The sequence below is a fragment of the Oratosquilla oratoria genome, chromosome 20, assembly GCF_046742065.1.
Source record: "Oratosquilla oratoria isolate Oo_2021 chromosome 20, ASM4674206v1, whole genome shotgun sequence".
Lineage (NCBI taxonomy): Eukaryota > Metazoa > Arthropoda > Malacostraca > Stomatopoda > Squillidae > Oratosquilla > Oratosquilla oratoria.
The window spans coordinates 43,009,957-43,031,368 of NC_134796.1; the positions used below are offsets into that span (position 1 = coordinate 43,009,957).

Consider the following 21,412-nt stretch of genomic DNA (forward strand, 5'->3'; position numbering starts at 1 on the left):
GAATTGAACGTTGGCAGGTGTAAACAGTTGGAAATGGTGAAGAACCACGAACTTCATTAGTGTATGGATGGGTTGGATTCCCAGCCTAGAGATGGATTTCGTCCAACATTGGTGCACTTGGGTTGGAATCCAAGCCTAGAGATGGATTTCGTCCAACATTGGAGCACTTGGGTTAGAATCCAAGCCTAGATATGGATTTCGTTCATCGCTGGAGGATTTGGGTTGGAATCCAAGCCTAGGGACGCCCAACGCAAAACCGTTGTAGTCCACATCTCGGAAGAGATCCGAGGAAAATAAACTGAAGATATATGTTAAGAGTATATTTACGATATATATATATATATATATATATATATATATATATATATATATATATATATATTACAATTTATTTAGTAATAAGAGATAAATTATTTGATAGCATAGAATTATCTCGAAATAGAAAATATTTTTTTATGGAATTTATATTGTATTTGATATCTACACTTTTCGCCGTTATGGAGTGGAATACTGAAGTTATCCTTGCTCCAATAGAGAAGATGCAACCAAAAGAGGCGATTTGGGATGCGAGGCATCCCGATTATATTAAGAAATATTGATAATAATATTATGAAAATTTATCTCTCACTGAGTCAGTCCTTCAGTTGCCATATACTATGGATGACAAATATCTTGTGCCAAGTGCTCGAGAATCTGTGTGATTCACCATGGGTAATGCTGTGACCTTACACGTACACACTCAATTCCCTGCCCACGCGAGTTGAAGTAACGATTCACAGTGCAGCAATACTGAAATTATTTCAGCCCTGGGGAGGATTCGAATCCGGACCGCTGTAGTGACGGCCACGAACGCTACCACTGCGTCATGAAGATGTGTGTACAAAACATGCAAAGATCGTCAAATATGCATTTTAGAGATATTGCGAGTCGGTCAAAGTTATTTGGGGTAAAATATTTGAGAAAGTGACATAGGCATTGGTTCTGCCAATAAGATTACTCATTCTGGATAGAGGGTGGGGCTTACTGGAGCTCCTTTTACGTGATTGGTGGGGATTTCTCCTCATGGTAAGGCTGGGCTTAACCACTTGTTATAGGATGAACGAATGCAAAAGTTGGACTGCGAGCTTGTCGTCAACTAGTGTAACCGTACCCTTTATCTTGCCGAGAAAAATCACTATTATTATTGTTATTGATATCGTTACTATTATTGTTATTATTACTATATTATTATTATTATTATTATTATTATTATTATTATTATTATTGCATTATTATTATTGTAATCATATCTAACATAGATGAACACTTATAGTTCTACGGCAATTGTATGGACGAATTAATTATTTGGATTTTGTGTATCAAGCAATGTCGGACGTTGGGTGCGTTCGTACGTGCGTGCGTGCCTTTCCTCTTGTTGCTAATAATAATTCCTTGCGAACATCCTGAGGTATGCACATGCACATGTTTGTTTGGGTGGGCGAGGTTGCATGACTCATCATTAATGTGGCCCACGTGCTTGACTCGTGATCTTCACGGATGAGATGATATAAGGCTCGTTTCACACGTATCGACTTTTCGCCGTGCTCCGTCCACGACACGACGTCGTGTTCTCAAATACGTATAGACGTTTTCACACGTGGTCGTGACGTGTGGAAGCTTCCATAGACACCCATTGTTAGTTCAGAGCACGACGTCGTGCCGTGGACGGCGCACAGCGAAAAGTCAATACGTGCGAAACAAATTATTACAAAGGCGGAGCATGCCGACAGGAGACCTTTTGGTCCATATAGGTCGGATGCGAAAAAAATCATAATAATAATAAAATAAATAAAAATATAATAATGTAAATAACAAAAAATACAAATAAATGCATAGGTATAGTTAAATAATAAACAGGTAAATGGTAGATAAATAATAAATTGACATATAACTAATAATAAATGAAAATCAGACAGATAAATGATAACAAAACAAAAACAAAGAATATAAAATAAATTATAATCATTACAGCATCTTGCTTAGGTGTTTATCTAAATGATTCTTAAAGCTTCGAACTGAACTACATTGCACTACCTGTGCAGGAAGTTTATTCCATTCATTAACTACACGGTTGGCAAAGTTGTTTCTATCTACTTCCAAATTGAATCTATTTCCAGACAGTTTGAGACCATTGTTTCTTGTCTGATTCTCATTCAATGTGAAACTTTGGTCACTTTTGATGTTGTCAATTCCCCTTTAAAATCTTAAAGACCTGTATCAAGTCACCTCTGAGTCTACGCTTTTTTTAGGGAAAACAGATTCATATGTTTTAGTCGATTTTCGTGTGATTTATTTTTGATAATTGGAATCAGTTTTGTGGCTCGCCGTTGTACTTTTTCCTAACTTAACATACACACACACACACACACATCGGTCATATATGAGCTCTCTTACGGGAGGGAAGTAGCTATCGATCACGAGTCCAACACGTGATCCAAGACCATGGTGAATCACACGTACGTGGACAAGGGGGAGTGTTAAAATTGTGAGCGCGGCGTGAATTCTAAACTAAAGCGTGAGACCCCAAGACACTATCCACCACGTCGGCAATTAATCCGCGTGTAGTAGGCGGAGGCAGGGACACGGCATTAAGCCTATTTGACCGAATTGATCAAGTTGGGCCCCGCGCGGAAATGTTGCGAGCCCCCCCCCCCCCAGGCATAAATCAATATAAATGAATATATATATGTATGTATATATTCTGTTGAAAACGACAGCAAATTCATTAGAAATTAATTTTTTTCGTAAGCTTTCTAGCTTTCGGAAAGTAGATTTCCTAGATGATCGTCTAAGGCATGACATTTTGTCCTCATGCCTTAGGGCTTAGACGATCGGCAAGGCTGAGGAAGCAACCAAATAGCGCCAGCCAAGCAGAGGATAGTCATCAGCGATCTCTCCAAGTTTTGTCTTTATTAATTTTTAGACTCATCATAGACATACTCCCCTTCATTCCAACTGAAGATGCAGAACTATCTGCGAAATGTCTTGGGTTTATTCTACTGTGTTTTGTTTATTTTCATTTATTTTGTGTATAACATAGACTTGTGTTAATATAAGTACCCAATATCAATTGGAAATTTGCTTCTTCCTCTCTTTTCCTTAGAAATCTACTTTCCGAAAGCTAGAAAGCTTACGAAAGAAATTAATTTCTAATACATTTGCTGTCGTTTTCAACAGAATATGCTTGAAAGAGAATCTCCTCCCACACTTCACGAATATATATATATATGTGTATATATATATATATATATGTGTGTGTGTGTGTGTGTAATATATACATATATATATATATGTGTGTATATATATATACATATATATATGTATATATGTATATAAATGTATATATATATTATATATATATATTTCACAAGACGAAAATGTAGTAGCACATCTAGTAAAATGTTTTAATTACCCACTCGGAGAAACAGACGAACTGTATATTTCGAACACTACTGTGAAGAGGACCACAGTAGTGGTCGAAATATACAGTTCGTCTGTTTCTTTTGCTTTGTTTCTCCGACAGTGGGTAATTAAAACATATATATATATATATATATATATATATATATATATATATATATAAATATATATTATATACATATATATATATATTATATACATATATATATATATATATTTAATACATATATATATATACATATATATATATATATGTGTGTGTGTGTGTAATAATAATAATAATAATAAATGAAAATATCAATGGGAGGAAAGTGGAAGAAGACGACACGGGTCTAGTTCCGAGTTTATTCCTGACCGGTTTCACTTTGAGCTCCTTCAGTATATCAAACCTTTAATGTTTTTTGGCTAAGACTAGTATAATACACGAAAATAAAACATCAATTTCGAACTGTTGAAGAGTAGAGCCCCCCTCCCCCCTTCCCCCACTATCAATTTTCTAATTGGGCCTCGCAAGTCACCGGCCCTGAGTGGAGAGGAGTGGAAGGTGGGAATTGGTTTCCGTCGACCGCACATGCTAGATCTGTTTACAAGTAATGTTATCACGTTTGTGTAAAGAATCTTGTTTGTCATGCTAGTGCCACGTGTGTCTCAGCCTCCCTCAATCTCCTTTCTCTCTCTCTCTCTCTCTCTCTCTCTCTCTCTCTCTCTCTCTCTCACACACACACACACACACGAATTTAAGAGCAAACTAGACACTGCGCGATACAAAGGCGGGACCTCACGAGCGTAGCTCCCCTTCCCGTAAAATACAACTAGGTGAATTAATACACACACACTCTCTCTCCCTCCCTCTCCTACTCCCTCTCCTTCTCCTCCCTCTCCCTCTCCTCCCTCTCCCTCTACTTCTCCCTCTCTCTTTTTTTTCCTCCCTCCCACACCATACCACCTTAAGTAAAATACAACTAGGTGAATTAATACACACACAGTCTTTTTCTACTCTCTCTCTCTCCCTCACTCTCCTACTCCCTCTCCTTCTCCTCCCTCTCCCTCTACTTCTCCCTCTCTCTTTTTTTTTTCCTCCCTCCCACACCATACCACCTTAAGTAAATGTCTTCTATGTCAGGTCATTTTCCTGGCCTGTTTTACATATGTGAAATGATGATTACATAGCTGACTAAAGATTTACAAATGTTAAATTTTCCATTAGGAATTCTTCCATGTGACATTTGTAAACATAACAGAAAATCTATGGATGGTCATAAAGGTAGCTGATATGTTTACTGAGTGAATACTAATTATAATTGTTGCCATAAGTTTCACTGGCTGGAAACCTGCAGTGGGTGGCAATGATCCTGGGCCCTCCCACTGATGTATGTGGGTAGAAAACCTTGGAATGTTGTCTATGTTGCATTAGTGTGGGAGTATTTTTCTTAGTCATCAGCTGAAAGTGGGTACAGTTGCCTGTTGAAATTGTTAGAGATAGATCTTGGGCTCAGTCCAGGGACTTGAGTGTCAGCCTCCTCAAAGCTCTATCAGGAGGTGAGGGGGTTGGTGGGTTTTGAGAATGGGCAGCACTGCTCTCCATCATGCAGGTACCCATCATCGGTGGCTTCTTCAGAGTGAATTGTACGAGTAAGCCAAGTTGTGCCCAATAGGGATGCTTTGGTCATAATAAAAACCCTTCTTATGGTTAGAAAATAACAATTGTTGCAGATTCATTCAACTTCTTTGTGGATTTGGTAGGACTACTTCTCTTAAGTTTATTATACTTGTGTAAAGTACAGCTAGTAGGTTGCACCCAAGCTCATTGCAACTGTTGCATGAACTACTTGCATCAGAAAGGGCTCAAGCCTTTTCCTGACTTCCTCTGATGTCTTCAGGAGTCGGACTCACTGAACCATAGCACCTTAGATATGATAATGTAGCCTCGGGTTTTCAGCACCTGGCTGTAGAAATGAAAAGATTCCTTTTCTTTCACCCCGAGTGGTTGGAGGCTTTCTATCTCTTGAATTCTGGAGAGTATGTAGCTACTCTGAGAAGTGGTTACACATTGGAAACCCAAGACAGACTTCATTTGAAAGAATTTCCAATGTTAACAGTAACAAGAGTAGGGGCTGTGACCTGGGACTGACTAGGGTACTGTGGAGTAAAGTCCTTCCTTTCAAGCCCCAGGATAAATCGTCACCTACAACTCAGAGGAAAGAAAAATGTGAAAATTTGAAGTACAATTGATGATAAAAGGTTTCATAAAACTCCTTATCTTAAGGAGTTGATAGATAATGGTAAGTGACCCAAAACCCTCAAGACAGTGTGCTAAGTTCACTTAACAGAGGTTTAGGTTTCATAACTATAAGAATTGTTATCAGTAGAAAGAAGAGTCAGAGAAGATTAGGTGATTTATAAGATGGGTAATGTCTCTGTGCTGTTGTTTCAGACAAAATGCATGAAAACTCAGACTGATATGTTTATTGGCAGGTATGGAAAACAGATTGACATAGCTATGTGTATAACATGTTGGAACAAAGTATATATTTATGAGACTAAAGAAGCTGAACTTTTCTTTAATTTTTCCCAGTTTTCTATATCTTGTGCATATAATATATATATATATATATATATATATATGTTGAGACATTCTGACAGGTTGATGTAAGCGGAATAGGAAACACAGGAGTCTTAGTCTTGAGTTTATTCCTGACTAGTTTCGCAGGTATGCTTTTTCAAAGAAATATGTGTACAAATGGGCTGTGGGCATTATATACATGGGGTGGACCTCACCACCTCTCCGAGTTACCATAGTTGGTGGCGAGTGTGAACATCACATTGTGGCTAGCGTAACAATGAAGACATTTTTACAATTAAATATAACACTAATAACAAAGAAATTAATAGAAAATGTAACAATAGTAATGATAACAATGCAGATAAATATTTAAATAATAATATTAACAATAATAACAAAAATGATAGTAGCAATACAGGAAATAATAACAATAAAATAAAAGTAATAATAATAATAAAAACAATAATAAAAATAAAAATGATACTAATAACCAAGAAATAAAAATTATTAATAGTAATTATGACAATAATAGTGAAAACAATGATGATAAAAATGAAAAATTAATTAAATATTTAAATAGTAACAATAATAATAACAATAATAATAATAAAGATATATATAATATTGCCCAAACATCAAACAAACAACATTCCCCCTTTGATTGAAGGGGATAAATAGAACATTCCTTCAAGCAGGAACTTTATTTTCTTAATGTGATCATGTAATTCACTTTGTTTCTGGGGTGAATGTTGGTACAGAGAAAGAAAATGAAAACACCAGTCACATGTTTGCTGCCACATAACAAAATGGAATTATTAAATGTCAGACAGAGTAAAAACAAGTACAGAACTTTGATAGAGAAGACTGATTGAGGTATGTGTAAGTACTTCACTACAGAAGGGGTAGGCTTACCAATGAGTGGCATAGAATAGTTACATGTTAGCCAGACTACAACAAAACATATCCCTTGGTATGGAAGAAAATGGGTGACTTTTCACAAACCGTAATCAGTTACAGGAATCCTCAGCGTATGTAGTGACATGACTTGCAGTTATTATCTTTTGTGTAGGTGTGATAAAAACCTACCTTGTAGTGATAAGAGCCTTAACCCTACCAAAACATGAATACCGGTACTATATTGAGGATTTTATCTTGATAGTTACTGATGCCCATACACAGTAATTGATTGATCCACTACACAGTTTGAATTTATAAATTAATTTTGGCCACACACCAGTCACTGCACAGAGTTTGCACTGCTTTTGGATGATGAAGTTATGTTTCTATTTTCTGTTTGTTACTAGGCTGGATAGAGTGAGAAATGAGGAGGTGAGGAGGAGAACAGGGGTGAAAAAGGAGCTGGGAGATAGGGTTGATGAAAGAATATTAGGATGGTTTGGACACATGGAAAGAATGAGTGAAGAAAGACTTGTAAAAGAGGTATGGAAGGCAGATGTGGAGGGAGTGAACATGAGGGGACGTCCTAGGATGAGGTGGATGGATGGGGTGAAGGGGGCTTTGGGGAAGAGGGGAATGTCTGTTGAGGAAGGAAGGGAGAGGACGGAAGACAGAGGTGAGTGGAGAATGGTTGTATATGGATGATGTTGTGATTGCATGAGGAGGAATGGGTGGGGGGTGAGGTAGTATGTGTGAGCAAATTTTGACGCAGCCCAAAGGGATTTCTCCCCGTCCTCTCCTTATATGCAAGGGGGGACGGAGAGGGGGGGTCGCCGATTAAATGAAGCGGCCTTGCTGTGGATATGCTGTGTCTTGCGACACTGCTTCTGACCCAGGGCGGTGGGCAAGGTGCAGGGATGACCCGTCATCCAGGAGGTGCTCAGATGAGAGGGAGGGTGGGAGGGGTGTGGAGTGTATTTAGGGATGAAATGGGTGGGAGTGTTTTTATGCCTTTCCCTTTTTGGCTACCTCCCTTGAAAGGGGGAAAAAGCCTTGGTATATGTATGTATGTTTTTAATACTGTAACTTTAGCCTGAGTACTCAGACCAGGCAATATTGGGTTAGGTTAGATTGGTCAGGTTAGGCTTGGTTAGATTGGGTTAGGTTTAGGTTGATTGAGTTAGGTTTGGATAAGTTAGATATAGTCGGGATAGGTTAGGTTGGGTTTAGTTAGGTTAATTTAGGTTCAGTTGTGTTAATTTAGGTTCAGTTGTGTTAGGTTTAGTTAGGTTAAAAGTGCAAGTAAAATGCATTCTAAGATGTAAAAGTGCAGGTAGACCACATGCTGTAGTGTAAATGACCAGGTAGACTGCATGCTAAAGTAGCACCAAATTTTGCCTGTAAAACAGAAAGCTCAATATTTACCCCAGTTCTGACAAGTTCATGGTTGTGTAGAGATAGTAAACTTTGGCCCTCCTTGACAATAAGTGAACAGGAGTGAGTGAGTGAGGTGGGAGGGAGGCACGAGGGGTGGCAAGTAGGACAAACTACAGATTAGTGAGACAAGTGTGAGAGGATAGTCTATGAACTCCCAGACATCACTCTATAGATATGGGAGCCGAACAAGGCGCACCTCTATCAGAATTATTGAAGTCTTCAGAAAGGTATGTTGCAACCACCCCACCTTGTCTCCTGGAGGATGTGTCACGGTTGCAATTAAACCCTTCCATACAATGACGCTTACGTAGGCATCATGAGGCATGAGTGGGTATATGAGGATGCTGGTATTGGCATCTTGATTATATTTTGCAGTTGTAGCTGAATGACCCCCCCATATTCTGTGAACTGACTTGATCATAGTTTCTGTGGTTATTAATGTTCAGAGTGAAAGAAAATGAGTAATACAACAGTAACTTCATATTTTATAATCCGAGTATTGTGATGCATCATCATACATCAGGCAGCTGATGATTCCCATGAGGATTTGACTCGTATTGAAGAGGTTAACGGATCAAGTGAGCTTTGCTTATTTTATTGGTACAATATATGTTTGGTCTTACCACTGATCTCTTTTTCTTCTACTTTCTTTTTTTTTCATCAGGAGCAGAGTGGGGATACTAATAGCTTATCTGCTGAATCTCAGGAAGCAGGAAAGTCACCAAGTAGTTCCCATAAGATAGGTAAGTGTCAATTTTCTCTGCATATCACGGGTCTTCTTTTATACAGTCACCCAATAGTCTTAACCTCGCCATGGTTCTCATTATGCTAATATAACATTTGTTGCTGAGTTTCTTTATATGATTTGTATATAGTATTTATAAGATATTTTCTTGTATAGAAAGATGTATGTAAGAAATTGAGCAACAGATATGTTTACATAATGAATCATAGCATAGGTAAGACCATGACTGTAATGTATATTTCATATTGTATTAAGATATTTTTGTTCATTTTTACCCTGGAATGAATAAATACCATGCAGTACATTCTTCGATTATATTTTTGTACTATGCATTCTTGAAAGTTTGTAGTAATGTATTGATATTTTGTGATTTATCTATGTAATGTATTTTTTGATGAGCATTTGTTTAACAATTGGAGGTTTGTGCATGTTTTTGTAATTAGGTTTATTTTTATTATATGAAATGTACCATATTTTTCAGCCTCCAAAAAAGGGGAATGGGAAATCCTTGAGGGCTTGAAAGAGGGGCAGAGATTTGATTTGACTCCACAGAAATTTGAGGGCTTTTTGTTGAAAAGGAGAAAATGGCCCCTGAAAGGATGGCACAAGGTAAGTTAAGACAATGATAGTTCAATTGAAGTTGGAGATGGAAGGAATTTTCTTTATAAAGTTTTGAAGAATAAAGTGAGAGTAATTTTTCTTTGTAAAGTTTTTCAAGAGTGAAGCTAGAAATTGCTTCCAGATTTTTTGTAGATCCCCAGATTATTCCTGGCTGTATTCTGTAAACAAATGTTGAATGAACTTGTACAAATTATGCTTGTACAATTCAACTTAATGCACACCAGCATGTACATGCACAAATGTGAACATCTACATACCTTTAGTAATAGATACTTGGTTAGACCTGCTAAATAAAATGCATGGACATGTGAGCAGAAATGGAAAACAGGAAGTTTTACAAAACTGTGCAAGAGAAGCAAATAGCCTTTATACTTTTAACCAAAGGTGAATGGGCAAATACAGGCAGATGCATGCATTCATATATACATAAGATATACTCACATGCAGTATTTAGTATAATATAATATTTTCTTAATTTGTTCATAGTTTCATAGTGAAAGCACAGTATATGATTTTTTCCCCTGGAGTGTTATTTACAATGTACTATAGTACATGAATATATTCAGATTATAATATTGTACTTTACAGAGATTCATGATTAAACTTTAGAATGCTTCATTTAGTTTGTAGTTCTCGTGTTGCATAGAAAGTTTAGATGAATTTCTTTAAGTTCTGGATATGTATAGAAAACACAAGGTGAGGGAGGCCAATAAGAAAGTGGATATAAGATAGGGTAGGTGTTTGAGGGAGACTTGAAAAAATAACATGTTTTGGAAAGAAATGAAAAGAGTGAGGGGAGGTGAATCAGGTAGAGAGAAGGTAAAAGGTGAAGATGGACAGCCTAATGGAAGTGAAGGCAGTAAGGGAAGATGGGTAGTGTATTTTTAGGAATTGTTGAATATGGAGGAGGATAGGGAGGCTTTGACTGTGGTAGTGGGAGATGCCAGGAAAAAGATGGTGATGAGAGAGGAAAATTATAGGAAAAAGAAGTCTATAGGAAAGTAGGAGATACAAACAACATTAAAACAGATAAAAGCAGCTGAGGCACCTAAGTCAAGTTGAGTTTCTGAAGGGAGTAGTAGTTATGGTGGAATGGTTAGTGAGATTATTTAATTTGTGCCTAAGGGAATGAAGTGTACGAGTAGACTGGAGGAGTGTTTGTATAGTTCCACTATACTTGGAGAAAGGGACCAAGTATTAGTGTAGTTTCAGAGGGATCAGTCTGATTGGATAGTTGTAAGATGTATATGTAAGGGTGTTGACTGGGAGGATTAGGAGGGGAGTACAGGGAGTAATTGAGGAAAAGGATGCCTAGATCAAGATTTTATAGTAAAATATGCAAGAAGTTTTTGGTAAAAATTTAGGATGTCTTGGGCATTCATAAATGTAGAGATGCATGACAGTGCTGACGGAAAGTTAAAAGTAAAAATGTGCCTCAACTTGACCACCCCTTTTATTAGGGAGAAAAGACCTTTTGATATATGTATCTATAGAGAGTTATTAATGTTGATCATAACCCAATATGTGTTTGCTACATTAATCCATTTCAATATATTTTACTATTAATATTAATTTATATTTATTGTAGAGATACTTCTTGCTGGAACGGAGCGTTTTGCTCTATGCAAAATCGGCAGCAGATCTAGCACGAGGAAAGATTCATGGACGTATGGACATTGGCTTGTCTGTAATCTCGACAAAGGCTAGGAGGCGACGTATAGACATTGATGCTGATACCCTTATCTTCCATCTTAAGGTAGGCTATTTATTCTTCGGAAACTTGTTCTAGGGAATTTATGAAAAGCTTGTTTATACTTAGTTTAATTGGTTTTACTTTTGATTAATGTTTAACTAATATATATTAGAAAAGATTTATCATAAGTATGCTATGTGGACATTATCTTAATCATGAAACATTTTCATATTAGAGTAGTTGGGAATGGATGAAGAAGTGATGCAGCCAAAAAGTATTTCTTCTTGACTGCATTGTAGATTATCAAGTGGACAGTGGGGTGGGGAAGGGTCACCATGTAATGAAGTGATAGGGAATAAGCCAGAATGAGTTGTTGTGCTCTGCAATGGAGGTGCTGCGTCTCCGTAATGCTTCTGACCAGACTAGTGGCTAGGGAACAGGGATAACCCTTCATCTATGAGGAGCTAAGATGGGATAGACTACAAATCTGGATTGGATGGGTGTATGCTTTGACTTGGCTACCCTCCCTTATAAAGGGGGAAAGGCCTTTTGGTATATGTATGCACATCTGGTTTGAAAACAAGGATTGTAGACTTGTAACAGTCTACCAACAGTTTTGAAAAGAGCTCCTATATGGTGCTCTGTGCCAGGCAGGTTAAGACACCACCGCCTCAAAAATACATTTTCTTTGGTATGAGCTATTGATTGGAAGGGAGATTTAGTGTGTATATATATATATATATATATATGTGTGTGTGTGTGTGTGTGTATATATATATATATATATATATATATGTTTATATATATATATATATCTATATATATATGTATATATATATGTATATATATATATATATATATGTATAAAACACCATATGAGGTACTGACATCTTCGCCTGTCTGGCATGGAGCACCTCACATGAAGCTCTATTCAGAATTGTTGGTAGATTGTTATGAGACCAGGAGTAATTGAAGATTGTTGTGAATACTAATACTAGATATTGTAGTTGGTAGCTCAAAACATAAGTATGAATGAAACAAAGAAACCAATGGGTGTACATAAGAATGAAGGAGAGTGCAAGAGACCGTAAGGCCAACACTAGGCTGTTCCATGTCCATTACCACCTGTCATCCCTATCCATAAAATTGTCTAACAGTTTCTTAAAATAACTGATAGTTTCAGCACTCATTACATGGTTATTAAGTCTATTCATTGACCACTCTATTAGTAAACCAGTTCTTGCCAATTTCCTTCTTAAATCTAAATTTGTCCAATATGAATCCAGTATTGCGAGTCCTGCCATGTTGTCCTAATATGACAACCGTGTTTGCATCACCCTTGTTAAAGCTTTTGACCCACTTGAACACCTCTGTTAGATCACCCCACATTCTACATCTTTCCAGAGTGTGTAAGTTAAGGTGCCTAAGTATATCTTCATAAGGTAAATTTCTGAGCCCTTGTATCATTTTGGTCATTCTCCTCTGTACTGATTCTAGTGAATTTATATCCATTCTATAGGATGGAAACCAAAACTGTACCACATAGTCAAGGATGGGTCTAATGGCAAATAGAGTTTGATAATTACCTTTGCACTTCTATTCATAACCATCCTTGCAATGAAACCTAATGTTGTGTATTCCTGGTGCTAATGCACTGTTTCTTGGATTTAAGGCCAGGATTCACTAGAACTCTCAAGTCTCTCTCGCACTCAGTTTTCTCTAAAAATGTGTTATTGAAGATGCATCTACTATCGAGGTTGTGTATGACAACTTTCTGTTACTCTTCTTTCTTCAGTGCAAAAGCCGAGAACTGTACCTGCAGTGGGTGGAGCAGTTGAAACAGCACCGCTTACATAAGCAACATCAGATCCTGTATAGTAAAGATATACCTAAGCTTAGTTCCCCAGTTTCTGCCTCAGACGACTCACCAACAGGTAATTGAGTACCAATACTTTTATTGCTGTAATTGGCATTCTCTCATTTGCACCTAATTTCAGTCATGTTTGTGTGTTGCATAAAGCAATAATGTATTGATTGTTTAGGGTCTACAGTATATGGGGTGCCCGTATGGACTAGAGCCACATATCATTTTGTCTGTGATAGAGGAAATCTCTGTTCATAGAGAAATGAGAATACTTTATTATACTGCGACTGTCCCTCTGTTATGCTATCCCCCTACCCTTTGTTACTGTCCTGTACCATTTCCCTGAATATTCATTTCCTTTTTTTGCCTAACCCTGTGGTGGGAAAAGAATACTACCACCAACTCTTCCCAATTGAGTCATACGAGGCAACAAAAAATGGGATGGAGATAGGACTAGGCATCCTTTTCCCTGTAGCCCCAAAGGGGACATTCCTAGAAAAAAAGTAAAGGCATAAGAGGGTCTAGGAGTTTTCTTGTGTTGGGGATGGAGTTGGTGGGAGTGGTTTTTATGCCTTTGTTTTTTGGCAACCTCCCTTGTAAGGGGAAAAAACCTTTGGTATATGTATGTATTGATCTTATGAGATTAATTAATTGTTGCCTTGGGTTTCATTAACTGGAAAACCCTCAACCCCACAGTGGCTGGTAGTGGTCCATAGGCTCTCTCATAGATCTTTCTGGGAAGAAACTGGACTGTTGTCTGTTTTGTATTTGTGTATTTAGGGGTGAAAGTGGCAGTAGACTGGAAGTGAGCATTTAGGGAGAGCGATTGGAGGAAGTGGATAGTTTTAGATACTTGGGTGCAAATGTGGCAGGAAAAGGTGGAGTGAAGGTGGAGGTAGAATGTAGATTGAGAGAAGCGAGTAAATGCCTTGGTGGTTTAAAGAGTGTAATGAGGAATAGACATTTGGGAATGGATGCTAAGAGGAGACTGTATGAAGGAGTGATTGTGCCAACAGCACTGTATGGGGCAGAAACATGGAACATAAGAGAGGAAGAGAGAAGGAGTTTGAATGTGTTTGAGATGAGGTGTCTGAGAAGTATGATGGGGGTTACTAGGCTAGATAGCGTGAGAAATGAGGAGGTGAGGAGGAGAACAGGGGTGGAAAGGGAGTTGGGAGACAGGGTTGATGAAAGAGTATTAGGATAATTTGGACACATGGAAAAAATGAGTGAAGAAAGACTAGTAAAAGAGGTATGGAAGGCAGATGTGGAGGGAGTGAACATGAGGGGACGTCCTAGGATGAGGTGGATGGATGGGGTGAAGGGGGCTTTGGGGAAGAGGGGAATGTCTGTTGAGGAAGGATGGGAGAGGACAGAAGACAGGGGTGAATGGAGAATGGTTGTATATGGATGATTGTTGTGATGCATGAGGTGGAATGGGCGGAGGGATGGGGGGTGAGGTAGTATGTGTGAGCAAAATTTGACACAGCTCGAAGGGATTTCTCCCCGTCTTCTCCTTTCATGCATTGGGGGGACGGAGAGGGGGTGGGTCGCCGATTTAATGAAGCGGCCTTGCTGTGGATGTGCTGTGTCTTGCGACACTGCTTCTGACCCAGGGCAGTGGACAGGGTGCAGGGATGACCCGTCCTCCAGGAGGTGCTAAGATGAGAGGGAGGGTGGAGGGGTTGGAGTGTATTTAGGGATGGAATGGGTGGGAATGATTTTATGCCTTTTCCTTTTTGGCTACCTCCCTTGTAAGGACAATATTGTCCATCAGCAGAATGAAAGCATTTGTGTACATTTTGAAATACAATTAAAAATTTGTAAAATGTCAACACGATCTTAATATTGTCTCAAATATTTGCAGATCCTCTGATTCCTGCCCGTCGCAGTTCCATTCCTGGATCTCTTCCCACATCATTACCAGGTTCACTCACAAGGGATGCTAAGCCTCCCATGAGTTCAAATTTAACAGGTGCTGTTGCAGGTTAGGGAGTTATTTTATTTTATTTTACCTTTAGTTTTGGTTTCCTTTAGTTAAAACCAAAATTATTGTTGTTTTGTGTAGTTAAACAGTGTTGGTTGCAACTACTTTGTATTGTGTAGAGAACATTGGCTCATGTTGCATCCATGTATTGTGTTGCACCCCCATTTGGACAGACAGAATAGATCAAACTGTATCCAATGGTTTCCCTAGTTCCTTTATGTAGTTGTTAGGGATAAATGACCATAGCAGGCTGCTTAGAAGAGAACATAACTTTGCAGTCAGTATATTTTGATTTCTTATTACCATGAATGAGTAATGTGACGGGACTTGTAGAAAATACTTCATGCATATGTCACTGTGGTCCCTCTTAATGTATTAAATGTTAGTCAGTCATCAGCTATTTGGAGTCCACTGCAGGATGAAGGGCTAACTCAAACTATATCATGAGTTGCATGACTATGCCACATCACTCTTACAAACTTCTCTCCCTATCTTGTTACCATTTATCACATCTTTTTCCATGCCTGCCACCTGATGACATCGAGCCAGTAACATACCAGATGGGAGGGCTGTAAGAGGTCATGGAAGTAAATTAAGAAAAATCACATGTCTAAAAGATGTGAAGAAATACAGTTTTCCATATAGATGCATGAATACATGGAATAGCTTAGAAAGTGATATAGCTCAAGCTGAAACAGTACATGAGTTCAAATCTGAATATGATAATTGGAAATCAAGGATATAGATTAAGTTGGAACTGTACATGAATTTGAGGCTAGGTATGATAAAAAATTAGAGAATAGGTGACAGGACCCAGTGAGTACTCCTCCTTTCCTTTATACTATAAATAGGTAAATACTCAGATCTCTAAACAAGCCCTTTAAGACAGACTGCAAAACATGATATTCCAAACACCCCCTCCACACACACACACACACACACACACACACACACACAGGTAAATACACACATACATATAAGAATAAACTGGATGTGGAGAGATACGAAAATGGGTCACTACGATCATAGCTCTCGTCCCGTAAAATACAACTAGGTAAATACCAAGAGCATTTTCATCCCTTACAAGGAGGTGGCCAAAGTCAAAGCCATAAATCCACTCCCACCCATTTCATCCCCACATATACTCCCATTCACCACCCCTCCTACCTTTTCTTGGCTCCTGGGTGATGGGTCATCCTTGCATCTCGCACACTCTCCTGGGTCAGATGCAATACAGCAAAGCACAGCACTTCATGCAGAAAATGAGAAGATGGGGAGAAATCCCTTTGGACTGCAGCAGAATATCATTCACACGTACTCCCTCACACCCCCATCCCCCACCCATTCCATTCCATTCATCACAGCATCGTCCACACAAAACCATTCTCCACTCACCCCTATCTTCTGTCTTCTCCCTTCCTTCCTCAACAGACATCACCCTCTTCCCCAAACCCCCTTTTACCCCATTCATCCATCTCATCCTTGATCACCCCCTCATGTTCACTCCTTCCACCTCTGCCTTCCACACTTCTTTTACTAATCTTTCTTCACTCAATCTTTTCATGTGTCCAAACCATCCCAATACTCTTTCATCAACCCTATCTCCCCTCACCTCCTCTTGTCTCACTATGTCCAGCCAAGTAACCCCTACCATACTTCTCAGGCATTTCATCTCGAACACATTTAAGCTCTCTCTTATGTTCCATGTTTCTGCCCCATACAGTACTGTTGGCACAATCACCCCTTCATGCAATCTCCTCTTAGCATCCATTACCAAATGTCTATTTCTCATTACACTTTTTAATCCACCAAGGAATTTACTTGCTTCTCTCAATCTACATTCCACCTCCAATCCTTCCTTCCCCACGACATTTGTCCTCAAGTATCTAAAGCTATCTACTTCCAGCCTCTCTCCCTAAATACTCATTTCCAATTTGCTTCCATCCTCTCCCCTTTTACATCTCATCACTTTTTACCCATATTTATCTTCAACTTCCTTCTTTCACACACCTTCCCAAACTCTGTCACTAGTTTTCTAAATCCCTCCTCAGATCCTGCTACAAGAGCAGTGTCATCAGCAAATAACTACTGGCTTATCTCCCACTTTTCTCCATTTTCTTTAACCATCTCCAATCCCCAGCCCATTACCTTTGTGTTTACCTCTTGCACCACCCCATCCATGCATAAATTGAACAGCCATGGCAACATGACACATCCCTGGCAGAGTTCCATCTTTACCTCAGACCACTTGCTTTCTCCATCTCTAATTCTAACACAGGCTGTACTACTCTCATAAAAACTCTTTGTTCTTAACATCTTTCCACCTATCCCATATATCTGCAATACCTCCCTCAGTGCCTTCCTGTCTACCTTGTCATAAGCCTTTTCTAAATCCATAAAGGCCCAAAAAATATCCTTACCTTTTCCTAAAGCTTTCTCACACATCTGTCTTTCCTCAAAAATCTAATCCATGCAACCTCTACCTTTCCCTAAACCCACACTGTTCCTCACCAATTACTCCTGTTGCTCTCCTAATCCTCTCAATCAAAACCCTCCCATAAGCCTTCACAACTACACTCAACAAAATTATCCCTTCTGAAAATACAACACTCACACTTATCCCCTCTTCTCATGTAAAGTGGAACTACACAGGCCTTCTTCCATTCCTCTGGTACTCTACCTTCTTTTAGACAAACATTAAACAATCTTACCAGCCAGTCCACCATCACTGTACCTCCCTTTTTTTTTTTTTTTTTCTTAGACATTCCACATGACAGGCATCCAACCTAATTGCCTTACCTGCTCTCATTATTTTGATAACTGCTTTCACCTCATCTTTTCTTATTTGTCCTCCATTTTCCTCATTCATCACTGTCATTCTGTTAGTGCCTCCCACTACACCGACTTTTCCCTCCCATATCCTCCTTCACATTTAGCAACTCCCTAAAATCCCAACAACATCATGGAGAGTGGTCGGAACCCTTGGTTCTGACCACCTTCCAATCATCATCACCACCAAAACAAGATGCACCCCAGTTGGCCACAGACACACATACACCAATTACAAGAGAGCTAACTGGGAAGCTTTTACTAAAGAGACAGAACAACATTTTGAAACACTTAACAGTACACCAATCACAAACATAAACAATGCTGTGCACACTTTTAATACAATCATACAAAATACAGACAAGAGATACATCCCTAGAGGCAACAGAAAATCACACAACCCCAACTTCACACCAGAAATCCAAGACCTCATCAGACAACGTGACACACTTAAACACGATACCCCCACACCTATCCCTCAAAACATAGCAGACCAAATACAAACACTAAACACTGTGATTGCTAATAAAATACACGAACAAAAAACACAAAATTGGCAAAACTTTATCAATGCACTTGATCACAAAACAAACACCAGCAAATTGTACAAAACACTCAACAGCATTACACTATCCAACAGTAACACTACACGCTCTCACGCAGCAATAATCACAACAACAGATAATCTACCCTCAAACAGACAAGCAAATGCACTCGTATGTCATTTTGCACAGACAAGCCATCTCACTTCTCACCCTGACAACCGACGCACCATTCGACATAAGAAAGACTTCCCCACAGACTCGGACTATACACTCTTCATAGACAGTCAGACAAAACTCATAATACATAATCTCAAGCACTCATCTGCCTGTGGCCCTGATAACATAAGCAACATCCACCTAAAACACATTGGACCACAAGGTATACACGCACTCACAAACATTGCAAACTACAGCTATTCACACAACACTATACCTGACATCTGGAAGCATGGTAAAATAATCACCATTCCAAAACCGAACAAAGACCCAACAATCCCAACATCGCACCGCCCAATCACACTTCTCTGCACCCCCTCTAAAGTTATTGAACGCCTAATACTTACTTGTCACACCACATATTCCCATTGCTGACTCACAACACGGTTTTAGGCCACTACACTCCACAAACACTCTTCTGATAAACCTCACACAAAGAATTTTAGATGGCATCAATTCAGATAGACCCCACCACAGAACACTTTTCATAACATTAGACATTAGTAAAGCTTTTGATGCTATCCCCCGCCACAACCTAACAAATAAAATATATAACACAGACATGCACAATAACATCAAAAGATGGCTGGCCAATTATCTGGCAGGTAGGAATGCTTACGTGTCATATAATGGCCAATCATCGCACATCAGAAACATTAAGAATGGAGTACCACAGGGCTCAGTTCTATCCCCCACACTATTTAATCTATACATGCATGACTTACCCACACCAGAAAACTCAGAAATACAAATCTCTTCCTACGCAGACGACATAACAATCACATGCACACATCGTAACACAGACAAAGCTGCAGAAATAATCCAGCCATACCTTGATACACTCAACACATGGTTCATCACAAACAGACTCAAAATAGCTCCAACCAAATCTACAGCAACACTTCTCACCAACTGGACAATAGAACATAAATACATACCTCATCTCTACATCAACAACACTCTAATACCACACACAAACACACCGAAAATTCTTGGTGTAACATACGATACATCCATGTCTTTCAAACAACACATCACAAACATAAAAAACAAATGCACACCTAGACTTAACGCACTTAAGTCAATCACTGGAACGACATTTGGACAAAACAAAGAAACTAATATAACAATATACAAACAATGCATACGCTCAGTGTTGAATTATGCGAGTCCTGCATGGGCTCCTAATCTCAGTGAGACACACCACAACACCCTTCAAATCATACAAAACAAAGCCCTAAAAACAATTACAGGCTGCACAAATACAACACCTACAGACCATTTACACCAATAAACAAAAGTCCTCAAAGTCAAGGACCACCTCGACGTGAGAGGCACACAAACACTTGCCGCAGCCACCACAAACACATCACACCCGCTACACTACATAGCAGAACACCCACACACACCAAGAAACATTAAAACAACACCCAAAGACCTTTATTACGCACAAATACTCTCTTCTCTTCCTCCACAACCACCAAATACCAGCCTCCGGAAACATATTCATAATCATATCACTCACCGCTCCATTAACACACTGAAAGACAACACACTGCTGCATGCCAGACCCCCTGATATCCACCCTTCTGAATCCTCTCTCCCACGAAAGGACAGAGTCCACTTGGCCAGACTGCGGTGCGGCCACCATCCAGCACTTCTAAGCTACCAGAAGAGGCTGGATGACCGCATTGTGAACAGCTGCCCAGGATGTAACACTTCACCCCATACCATACAACACATAATGGAAGACTGCATTATACACAATCATGCACGCAAACAACACAACATACACTCTATAAAGGATTTGTGGGAAAACCCAGTTTCGGCTGTAGCATTCCTTGGGGAGACGGGACTGCTCGGACAGACAGTCTAGGGAACAACAACAACAACTCCCTAAAATACTCTGCCCATTCTTCTTCTTACTGCTGTCTCTTCCATTATCATCTCTTCATCTGTACCTTTTACCTTTTCTTCTCTACTTAATTCGCCTCCCCTTCCTCTCTTAATTTCCTTCCAAAACATCTTTTTATTACTTTCAAAATTTTCTGTCATACTCATCCCCATTTCACATCTGCTCTTCTTTTTGTCTCCTTTCTCTTACACTTTACTTTTCTTTTTTCCTTGTACATCTCGTATGATTCTCTTGACATATTTTGCAACAAATCTGTGAAGGCTCACTTCTTCTCATCTACAACCTTCTTTGCTTCATCATCCCACCACTCACTACCCTTCCTTCTATTTCCTCCCATTCTCCTTGTTCCACACACCATCTTTGTGCACATTGTGACTCCCTCCTTTAAACATCCCCATTCCTCCTCCACTATCCTTCAAATCCACTCTTCTCTCAGCATCTTCTTGTACTCCTCCTTTTCTTTCACATTTAAGCAGTTTACCCTAAGCACCTCCCTACCTTCTCTCCTTTTCTTCTTCATCCACCTATCTTCTACTCTTAACTTACCTCCCACCAAACCACATACACAAATGAAAAACCTTCCACACCTTACAAGAACCACACTGGTGTGCCTGTGCTCAGGACACCATCCAGCATTAAAA

General features: G+C 39.1%; 1 protein-coding gene across 5 annotated transcripts in view; it reads left to right on the forward strand.

Moving 5' to 3' along the window:
- LOC143036501 (oxysterol-binding protein-related protein 3-like) overlaps window positions 1–21,412 on the forward strand; it is a 107,735-nt gene that overhangs the window by 35,457 nt on the left and 50,866 nt on the right. For 3 of the 5 annotated variants that reach the window (XM_076203921.1, XM_076203924.1, XM_076203922.1), the window contains exons 3-7: window positions 9,021–9,099; window positions 9,583–9,710; window positions 11,311–11,478; window positions 13,211–13,349; window positions 15,147–15,266. In XM_076203921.1, coding sequence (XP_076060036.1) covers window positions 9,021–9,099; window positions 9,583–9,710; window positions 11,311–11,478; window positions 13,211–13,349; window positions 15,147–15,266 — 634 coding nt within the window. The remainder of the gene's footprint in view (window positions 1–9,020; window positions 9,100–9,582; window positions 9,711–11,310; window positions 11,479–13,210; window positions 13,350–15,146; window positions 15,267–21,412) is intronic. The other 2 variants (XM_076203926.1, XM_076203925.1) reach the window with 2 other exon arrangements.